Source organism: Homalodisca vitripennis, chromosome 2, assembly GCF_021130785.1.
Source record: "Homalodisca vitripennis isolate AUS2020 chromosome 2, UT_GWSS_2.1, whole genome shotgun sequence".
Taxonomy (NCBI): domain Eukaryota; kingdom Metazoa; phylum Arthropoda; class Insecta; order Hemiptera; family Cicadellidae; genus Homalodisca; species Homalodisca vitripennis.
Window position 1 is genome coordinate 35883028 of NC_060208.1, and position 11791 is coordinate 35894818.

Here is an 11791-nt window from a genome sequence, read left to right on the forward strand (position 1 = left end):
CTTCTACTAACTGAAGGTCCCATTCAACGGGCACGTGAAGGAAGAGTTCTTTCCTTCCAATTCTCCCTGGAAGGAAACAGCACCTAAGCAATCTGTTGAAGGAGTATATGATTTTCATTTTTGTGAAGGCGTATCAAAATTGATTGGAAGAGAATGTGATGATTATATCAAAAAGCAAAAGATAGAAGTGAAGAGCAGAGAAGTCTTCTTTAGTATTTATCATTTATTCTCTCCTCTTTCAAAATAACATATTTCTGAAATTCCTTCAGAATATTTGTATAAAAAACAATATTTTTAAAAGTTTAAAATCTAATCTGTATTGTATGAAATGGGCTAAGTGCAATGAGAGCTTCTTGAGGAAACCTCTCATTGCACTTAGCCCTTAATGGACCTTTGCACTTGGTTCCAGAGTGACAGGATTTTCAGGATAGGTAAGGTTCGTGGTAGGGACCACCTCCTTCGAGATCCGATGAGGAGGGATAGCAGGCTCTATATCTTAGCCATGTCACCGTGGAAAAAGGGGAGACTAACTCTGTTCCACCCTCTTTATGTCATAGTGGGTTGGGGACAGTACTCTTGTCATGTTTATAATTGCAACACTAAAGAACCTACACTCACTACAACAGCCATCCTCCACAGTTAAGTAGACTTACCTGGAAATTATAAACAAGCCAGAACAGTTCAGAAGTAAACCATAACTATGTAGCATTACAAAACTCTAGTTTTTTATTTTTTATTTTATTTTTTTTACCTAGTTTTTTATTTTATTGGCTGCAGATCAAAATGATAGTGAAAGTTTATTATTAAAAGTCAGTTGAGTTTAAAAATAAAATAATGTGACGTTAAAAATATTTTCTGATTCCTGTGGAATTCTTTTAAATTTAATTAAGTGATGGATTCGATTATATATTTAGTAAAATTAAAAAAAGTTGTAAAAGTTAATTAATAATATCCACTAGTAGTATTTTTATGATAGAAAAAATTACAAAAAGAAAAGATTAATAATATGTCATTTTTAAATGGGATAGGGTTGCAGATTTCTTAATTACGGTGGGATAGTTGGTTGGGGTGGGAGGGGTCGCAAACAACAGGAAAGCCAATCATTTAATTTATGGGCAGCCATGAACAAATGATGAATAGTCCTTCATTTCATGACAGACTTGTTGCCACAGGATCCTACACAGATTCTCCTGGCATCGAAGTGATACGCCGTCACGCCGCTCAGTACATAGAGAGGAGGGATGGAGGCATTCCAAGTGACTGGCAGAACATCATCCTGTCGGCCGGCGCTTCTGATGGAATCAAGGTCTGTTCTCCTCTACACACAGTGGTTATGTTTTAAGTATGATTTGGATTTTTATCTAAATTATAACCTATAGTTACAGGCATTGTTACCAGGATCAAGGTGTCTATTTCAAACCTTTTTCAGTATTCAGTAAGTAATACAAGGACTGTCCATAAATGAACCTAGAATTTATGGAGTCAAATAGTTTAGTTCAATAACACAGTAACAGTACCTTATATTCATATATTAAATAATTTTCTCTATGGTACTGAATGGATGAATATATTATATTCTTATTTTTATATTTTCTTAGAAGTAAATGATCGTCAGCGACTAGTTTTGGTGGAGAGTAACTAAAGGGTAAAAATATTTTTTTTCAGAGATGATATTTTTTGTTTAGTATATATATCCCAACATACACACACACATATATCCTAAAAAAAATTTAAGATTTTGTTGTACCATTAAGAGATTTCAATTTATGCCTAGTTTATGGCATGGCATACATCCAAATAGTATTAGATCTCTTCTCGTGTTCTGACCAGTATGTCTGGTTTGATGATTGCCACAGAAGTGATTATCTTGTATCTGTTACAGTTTACATTACATTTTATTTTCATGTATTAGGTTCTTCACATATCTTCAAAAGAGGAAGTCTAAGGAAATCAGATGCAGGCTTCTTGGAGGCCAAGTGAACAGTAGACTCTTTTCTTCTTCTAGTCCACCTGTTGTTGAAGTAAGGACCAAGTCCTCTGATGCCAGCTGAAGTAGTACTCTATCTTGCTGATAATAGACAGGACCCTTTTCCACCTCAATATCAACCAATTGAAGGAAAACACTTCTCCATTGTGTCGTAATAGACATTATCATCAACAGTATTTGCAACAAAAATTAAGTGGCCTTTAACATAGTCCTGCATAAGTGTGGTAAATGATCTTCAGCCACACTAGTTTTGGTAGAGGGTAACTAAAGGGTAAAAAGATGATATTTTTTCTGAGATATTTTTCTTGGCTTGTCACACTCATTATCACCAACCATCTGCCACATAAGTAATATCACCATCAGATAACTACATAAAGAAACTGAAAGTCATCACTGTAACGGTTGTATGTGATTAGCTGTTGCTGATTTAACGTTCATTTATATGTCTAATTGTTAGTTTTGAGTGTGTCAAGGTAAAAAAATATCATTATTCTATTATGTTTTATTCTAATTTTTCCACACTAAGTGTGTGTATTCTAAATATATTTAATATTTGAAGTATTGTAAGTGTTTTGAAAGTGATGTTGTGTTAAATGGTAAAATCTTAATATATGTTTTAAAGTAAAAAATATTTCCCAAGTTATGATTTTTTTAAGGTTTTGGACTAAAGAACAACACACATTGAATTTCATAGTAAATTTGTATGATTAGTTCTTGTATTTTACTGAAAAAAAAATATTTATAGTACTATGTATATTGTGTTATACATGATTATTTATAGTATTCCAGACACACCTTTGTGAATTAGGGATTTCAGTTTAGTTATTGGAATAAAAATGCCCAGCATTATAGAGTTACCCAGCAAGTAATCTTACAAATTTATGTTGATGTAACTTGATGAGTTGCTGATTTTATAGATATCAACTAATCTGCACAACCTTGTATCATTAAATCATTGATTTTTTTATCTTAGAGTTTTGTGATGAACACCCTGGACAGAAATTTATTTCCCAAATGAATGATTTATACAAATTTAAACTGTTAAAACTTAAAATAAAAGTAGATTTCTTACTTTGTCTTACATCACATTTATTTTCATAACAGATAATATGGTACTATATCTAATTTAAATGTACTCTTCAACGATAAGGCTTTATTCCTTAACTGTGGTGTGTATGTGCCGTACCCTCACAGCAATGAAACATAGATTGAAACAAGAGGGCCCATTATTCCATTTTCAGGAAGTCAGGCATTCGATCACTAAGAACGTATCACACTACTTCTGGGAAGTGTCAGTACATTGGTGTGAACTTCAACATCAAATTGGGACATTCATTTGCATATTCACTGTATAGTGAAATTTCTCTTGAATCCTCAACATTGGTTAAAAATCATGGACTTATTTTCCCTTCTCTGTCTTTATCACAATTTTGTGCTTGTACAGTTGAAGTCGGATCAATCTGTGTACTTTGGTGTGGAAATGGCTGTGTCATGTCATGACACTTGGCTAATTGCAAATCTTGCACTCATCATCTCCTGATGTTACAACAGTTTTGTATTTCAAGTGGATTTGCTTGAACTCTGATTTCCCTACTTATTTATTTATTAGCTGAAGAGAACATTATAATGGCATAAGACTTGTCAAGAAACAAAACTATTAAATATTGAGAGAAAGTAAAATGCTAACATAACTACTTACTGTTACTTACAAAAGAAACAATAAGCCAGACAATGAGGACAGGCCAAAGGTTAATCCTGTGATTGTGGAGCGACCAGTTAAACATTAATTCACATTTTTATTTCAGAGTATCTTTTTTCATATAAGAGTGTAGAGATCTTGGGTCTCACAGCTCAGCTGCCTAGTAGTATCACCACTAGGATTCTCCCAGTGGTATAAATTTTTCTTTATAGAACCAAGCTGCAAGTGCTAACTCATCTTTCCATTCCGTACGGGAAAGGCTAATATTGTTACCAACACCTTTTCCATCTTCCTCTCCCGTATTTTTTCTTCTTGCTGTTTTTCACCAGTTAATTTACTGGAAATAACTTAAAGTTAAGCTAGGTTAGGTAACACCAGGTAACATGTAATATGAGGTTAGGTTAGATTTGTAATTAAGTATAAAGAATTATTTTACATGTTCATTAAAACGTATCCACCTTGGTATTTTTTTACAGTCAGTGCTGAAGCTGCTGATAGAGGATGTGGATGGCAAGAAGCCCGGAGTGATGGTTCCCATCCCCCAATATCCACTATATTCTGCTTCCATAGCTGAATTCAACATGGAGCAGGTAAGCAACTGCAACATTTCTGTTGTGAAAACAACCTTTCAAGTTTGAGTGAATGAAAAAAATTGTTTATGTTTACAGGAAATACTTGGGATTCTTTAACATTCAACCTATATTACAAGTCTTATTAACTGTTAAAAACAAAAATGAAAACTGTATACAATATACATAGATTTACAGAAATAGTATTTTATGTTTAAACTATAAATTTCACTATAAGTAGAGCAATAACAAAATATTATACATTATACTTGCTTGTTTAAATTATTAACAAGGTAACACCAAACCATTGTCACATAATAGTCTTCACTGAGGTTGCATACAAAATTTCAAATCTGTAACTCATAAAATTCTCATGATGTCCTGTGGGCAGATAGACAATCATACAAAACAGAAATTGACACTAAAATTACGCTCAGCCAAGTTCCATAGTTGGACCATGCACCATCCTAGAACACCTTCTTGTCTATGTAAAAACGATATTTTAATGAAAAGTCTAAAGTCTACAGATAAAATCTCTCTGGATATCAAGCCACATGATAATTCACATTTTGGTGTTCATTAAGTTTTGATTCATTGAGGTGAGTTATTTATTTGTGGTTTAATTAAAGTTCTGGTGAGCTAGGGAGAATACTACAGTGCAAGAGTGCACTCAATAATGTCACCGACTTTTAACATTGACTTTCCACTCTATTATATTTCGTTTGACTGTATGTTTTAAAAATTTAACGTGACTCTTAAAGTCTCATATCAATATACTCTGTTTGTTAACAAATTGATTTATTCTGTAATTTTTCATTGCCATCATGGTTACCATAAGGCCAATGTAAAAATGCTTAACCAAAATCAATAGAGTGACATGCACCATCATCGAACTCAGTTCCTCATATTTAAATGAAGTTTCATGCAAAATTTCAAGTCTATTGTTCACGTGATATCATATTTTCGAGATATCATGTGAACAAACAGACTGACAGACAGTAGAAATGAAATTTTTCCAACCTCTTGAGTGATAGGCTTCACTAAAGCTTAGGTAGTAATTGCTTACAATGTACATTGAATATCACAGATGTTAGTACCAGAAATAAAAACGGAAGTCCCAAAAATAAAAATAAAGGAAGGAAATAATAGTTTGTTTACTTACACATTTGTTCTACCTGGTAGTAAACAAGTTTGTCAAGTCTCGTTAGTCATGGCTAATTGTGGCAAAAAATAAGTTTTAAACCTGAAACTGCCAATCATTTTTTGCATCAACTGTTGACAGTTGTATTGTATTGTAAACCAATTAATGTGGTTTATTTTGAAAATATAGGATTTGAACTAAAACTGTAAAAGAAATTTTCTGGCCCATAAATAACTGAATTGTGAATTTTATTAAAGTTTGAATGGCCATTGTTTTGTTTCGAAATGGCATACCAAGCCTGCCAATGAACTTAGCCAAGATATTTGTATAAACAATACATTTTTTTACCAAGTTCTAACATGTTTCAGCATATCTTTTACCAATTCTTGGACTCAAAACATCTTTATGGTTTTTACATGAAATCAATAAGAATATTAAAAACCTTTAAAATAAAAGCAAATTTGTATCAAAAAATTTTAGGAAATATTACATGGATTTCAAAAACACTATTTTACTTTATCTCTAGGCCCACAAATAGCAAGTTGAATTTTTTTCAATTTGAAAAAATGTCTGTTGGTTATCCTGCAGACATCCCATCGGTAGTCGATTTCTTCCCAAACTCGTACTAGCATTGCAGGTGTAATTTGCTCCTCGGGGCTGATGAAGCCCCAGAAGAAAAGTCTGAGGAACGTGGGGGCCATGTAATTGGCATAGCACGGCCAATCCATTGACCTGGAAAGCGGTCATTGTGAAATTCCTGGATGTCAGTCAGATAGTGTGATGGTGCACCAATTTGCATGAAGTAAACATTTTGCACTCAGTCATCCTCATCAATCTATGGTATCATAAATTGTTGCAAACATATCCCGTTAATGTTTTCTATTGGAAAAAAAGGGGCTGTACATTTTCTTCTTGCCCAACGCACAAAACACGTTCAGCTTAGGGCTATCACGAGCATGATGCAATGTTTCATATGGATTTTCACTGATCCAAATCCTACAGTTATGTGTGTTAACCATCACACTTACTTGAAAAGTTGACTCGTCAGAAAAGATTATGTTTTCCAAGAAATGTTCATCATCATCCAATTGATTTAACATATCCGCACAGAAGTTCTTCCTGGGTTATTCTTGTCTGTGCCTGTAATTGCTTGTAAAAGCAACTGTACAGACAGTTGCAATGACAGACTGTCTTATCTGTACAGTTTCAAATGCAAACATTTTCTCAACCCACGCCAAACCATCATATGTGGGACTTGCAGCTCACGAGATAGACACCGGGTTGATTTCTTAGGGCTGTTGCCAACACTTTGTCTCACTTGCTCAACGACTTCATCAGATGTGCTTGGACGACCTGATGATTTCTTATGTTTTACTAAGCACCCTGTTTCTACATAACATTTATGCCACTCATAAATTGTAGTCCCATTAAGAGGATCTTTAGCGTACTTGGTACGAAAATTACACTGGACCGTTGTAGCTGACTTTGATTCTTCATACTAAAACACAAAGCTAGTACGTTCCGGTATAGTAAAGGTAGACATCTTTAACGTAACTGCTGCTAACACTTATTGCGGCACAATTCTGTACTATCGAATTATGCAATGTGTTTCCCTTTAAAACAACACTAAAACCACACCCAGCAGGGATCACTTCTGGCTGGTTTATACCTACCAGTTGAACCCACCACTGGGCACAGCAAAAAACCGATGTGCCACTTCAATCTGGGCAACCTTATGGATGTCCAGTAGCGGCACATCACTAACCGCAAATGTTGAGATTCTGGGATTCATGGGCAATTCGATAGGTCTAGCCTACTGTGGAGGATGGCTGTTGGAGTTGGTGGGGTTTGTTCCCTTACCTCAGAGGCTCTTGTTAACCTCAACAAGGGTGTGCCACCCCCTGCCTACTTTGACTGGAGAGGCTGGTTCACAGCTGGCCTCCCTTCTTCCGGGATGACTTTGAGATGTAGTGCCCTAATTCTTCCTCATGGATCTCGATAGGAGGCGGCCCCCTACTCCCTAACCTTACCCATCCTGAATATCCTATCACTCCGGAAGCAGCGCAAAGGTCCTTACAGGACTAAGTGCAATTTATAAGCTTCTTGTCCTAAGAAAAAAAAAAAAACCAGCACCATACCTATTTTGAATAAATTTATTTGAATTTCTAAAATTGCAAAGTCCTTTGTGAAACACTGGTATAATTGAGAGATACACATAACTTAGTACCAGTTTATCATTCTTGAATTGGAATATGTTTCAAGTGAAATAAAGTTGCTGTTATTTTGCAGATAAGTTATTACCTGAATGAGGAAAAGGGTTGGTCACTGGATACGGTAGTTTAGAGTTGGAGAGAAGTTACAATGAGGCCAAGAAGAAGTGTACTCCACGTGCCCTGGTGATCATCAACCCTGGCAATCCTACAGGTTAGTCACTGTGAACTTATGAACATCTTAACTCCTTCCACAGTGAACGTCTGAGGCTCCTGTCTGGTCAATCTATTTGGTTCTCACTGAAGCTTTATTTAACCCTTCGCACGCCACTAATAAATCCATTAACTTTCCTATAACGCCAAGACAAGTAACATTTTTTTATTCTTTCAAGTTCAAAGCTAATTTGTATTATAACTATAAAAGGTAAAAAGCAAAAAAAGTATAAAACAGGGTATTTTACTTAAAATTACTGTATTTATTGACAAAAATTAAAAAAAAGAACTATTTACAAAACTGTTTATTTCAAATAAACTTTAATTTCATTGTAAAGTGTAATTAAACTAAAAAGTTTGGCAACCGTGATAAGCACGGGGTGCGCACTGGGCATTTTGAAGGCTTTTTGTGAACTAAAAAACTCTCTAAGAGACATAATCTATAATATTGGATATCACTGTATTTGGAATTTTATTCAGTCTACCATTCTAATATATCCGTCTATGGCATGGGAAGAGTTAAAAAAATAAAGATGTAAGAGCCTTACTCATCAAGGCTTTGTTGGCAAATTCTAGAAACATGGAGTATGTTGAAATTGTGTTAAAAATTGCTATTTTACTAACTGTAGAATATGATTGAAGTAGGCTAATGATTAATCGGATTAAAATTATTGTCAGCAATTCAACACAGTAGTAAACCACTTTCGCATAGGTTAGTTTCTGAACATTATAATTTGTTTGCAATTTTGTTGAAAAATGTATGTTTTCAATGGATTATTGTACATTTCTATGGATCGTTCCAGTCTAGGAGACGTTATTGTATATTTGAAAGTAAGAATATTGTCATTTTTCAGGTCAAGTGCTGTCAAAGAAAAACATTGAAGAGATCATCAAGTTTGCTCACAAGTACAATCTGTTTCTCTTTGCTGATGAGGTAAAGATTTAGCCTTTTACTGTAATTATACACTAACAACATATAATCATTGTATTTTTCTTTTCTACGTATTAAATCACTTATTTAGACCATAATCTGGTTGCTGTTAGTGTGTTACCAAATGTCAGTTTATCATTAATGTCTCTGTGTGAAGGTGTATCAGGACAACGTATACGCCGAAGGTTGCAAGTTCCACTCTTTCAAGAAAGTGCTGATGGAAATGGGGCCTCCCTACAGCGAGATGGAACTAGCTTCTTTCATGTCTTGTTCAAAAGGTAGTTAAAATATTAGTTAGTTATTTCTCTAGAGACTATAGTGGAAAATTGTAACTGGAAATATTTTGGTAGATTCATAATGGATTTTCTATAAGATATAGACTACCTGGGATTTTCATGCAGTCTGGAACTATCAATTTTGTGCTGAAGTTCAGAAAAATAGTACTGAAGAAATAAGAGATGGGCACAGTAATGTTTACTCTCACTCATTTTTCAATAATTTTCCAAAATTGTTAACACATTCCTTAATATAAAAAAAACCTAACCAGATGTAATTGCTCTTGCAACAAATAATTATAGGAGGGTGAAATGTTCACTTATCCTAGAATCCACAACACATTTGCTGTGGTTTGACCTAAATGTATTTATTGCTGACTGTTATCAGTGGCTCCACAAGCATATCTATGAAGTACAACTGGATCATCATATAGTCAATTCCTTTTTAAAACAATTTATTGAACATTCTTGAGAGAAGTGATTGTCATTTACATGAAATGCACTGTGTACCTGGTAATCATTTTTATTGATTTTTTTCAAATAGGAGAGGCCATTCTCCTTTTAAGCCAATTTTGGACTCATAACGTCAGTTTGATCTTATAACTAAACTGATCTTAAACACTATTATAAGTCACATTTGCCTGTAGAGTATTCATAATATCATAACTAAATATAGTTAATGCACTGTTGGGAGATGTCGTATTCGATGTGCGTACCTGTGACGGTCTGGGTAGATATATCGCCAGCTACCTATACCCAGTGATATTATGAGTTAATTCTACCATTATTGTGTGTATGAGGGATGATATATTCATGGTTTTGTATAAATCAAAACCACCAAATGGACTCAAATGAAATTTTTTATACAGGCCATTTCTGGGTGCTCACTGATATTTTAGGCTTTAAAACGTTTTAGTAATTCACCCACAGACATGTACAAAAACCGAGAACTTTCTAATTGATCACAAATCTCCCCAATTTTTGTGAGCTACGAATTTTGGCTTTGGTAATCTATGGACTGTAAGTTTTCATTGCAAAACAATTTAAAAAATTGAATCCTACACACACACACAGTCACATAAGATTTTATTGTTGAGGGGTCAGTGGCATTTCAGTGTTAACATTCATTGTCACATATCGCTACTGCCACAGATAGGAGAGGCTGAGATCAAATTACACATCCCCCTCCTTCTTCTCTAATTAACAGCAGTGTTACCAGTTTTGAAATAATGACTTCCCTCTGGCATTCAAAACTGTTGCATCTTTATCCCTTATACTAAATTACATATTTTATTTAATGTAATATTATGAGACCATTACTAGTAGATTATGAATTGTTCACCATTGTTCAGGTTACATGGGTGAATGTGGTCTGCGAGGTGGCTACTCTGAGGTTATCAACCTAGATCCTCAAGTCAAGGCCATGATGCTGAAGTGTATATCTGCCATGCTGTGTCCTACTGTTCTAGGCCAGGTTGGTCAACATTCTTGTCACGTTCATGTGGCTTTAGAAGTGTTAACTTAGTAATTTTCATCTAACATTCTTTTTGTCCAAAACGTGTTAACAAATTTCTGTTCTTAACATTTAAAAAAATCTTATTTCATCCAAACAAATTTTGAAGCACTAGACTAGAGATTGAATACTTTCTTTATAGAACAGATTTGGAGTGCTGTTTGTTGTGACATTTATTGAATGGTGAACTTTACTTGCCAATCATTACTTGTGTGATATCTGGTACATTGATGGATCAAGGAAAGGTTGTAGGGTGGGCCTGGTGTCAGATGTTAGTGTGAAAGGGTCACCTTTTAATCCTCTGGGGCTCTCGAGATAACGAATAAACTATAGTCATTCATTTTTATGTTTTAAAAGAAAAGTCCATTCCAAGGAATGTTTTGGATCCAGCCAGAGATTTGAATTGATATCAGGTAATCTTTTTTTCTGAGTACACCACAGGCAGCTTATAGTATTACACTTTAAGCCTCGCATTTTACCCTGTGTACCACAAATAAACAAGTATTAACCTTTTGTACATTTTTTAGCTAAATCTAAGTGTTTTTTTAGACTGTGATGGATTGTGTGGTGAACCCTCCCCAACCAGGAGAACCCTCGTACGAGAAGTTCAAGTCAGAGAAGGAAGGAGTGCTCAAATCTCTGGCAGAAAGAGCCTCTTAAGGAATACGTTTTTTATAGTATTCGCTTAATTACTATTATTAATGAATGTACATTAAATTTCAAACAAAGGTGGTTTGTTTTTTATGTGCTATCATAATATCGAGGAGAAACACTGTGAAGAAATAATTTTGGGGGAGGCCATTTTAAAATTTCTAAAAGGCAATAATATCTTGTTGAACAATCCAGGTTCGTATTTCAAAATTAATTTATCACAGCAAAATTGTCATCTGCGATTTCTGTAGATCAGAGATTATTCAATAGTATCATTAATAGTATGGAGTATCAGTCACTTGCACCTACTTCTAAACTCCACTGTCCGCTGAAGACGTCTTGCCACCGAGGTTGCAAATATGCTTATTTTCGTTTCGTCTATTTATATTATTGGTATTATATTTGATTTTTAATAGGTGTTTGGTCGTCTGTTTTTACATTTTAAAAAGCTTTAAACGGGCACTCATGTGAAGAAACTTTTTACTTTTTTACCGTATTCTTAGGGTTGGAACAGAAGAAAATGGAAAATGGTCTTTATTGGATAACGCCTACCGACACTCGTGTTGCTTAGCCAAAATTATGTGACAACGCCTGTGACTCAC

The 11791-nt window shown here is 34.5% G+C and overlaps 1 protein-coding gene across 1 annotated transcript in view; it reads left to right on the forward strand.

The window, feature by feature from the left end:
- Positions 1 to 11198, forward strand: part of LOC124355584 (alanine aminotransferase 2-like) — a 28162-nt gene extending 16964 nt beyond the window's left edge. The window contains 8 exon segments of the mRNA XM_046806746.1: positions 1173 to 1306; positions 4163 to 4276; positions 7686 to 7727; positions 7730 to 7820; positions 8674 to 8753; positions 8908 to 9028; positions 10378 to 10499; positions 11088 to 11198. Of these exon segments, the coding sequence (XP_046662702.1) occupies positions 1173 to 1306; positions 4163 to 4276; positions 7686 to 7727; positions 7730 to 7820; positions 8674 to 8753; positions 8908 to 9028; positions 10378 to 10499; positions 11088 to 11198 (815 nt within the window).
- Positions 11199 to 11791: the final 593 nt, after the last annotated feature.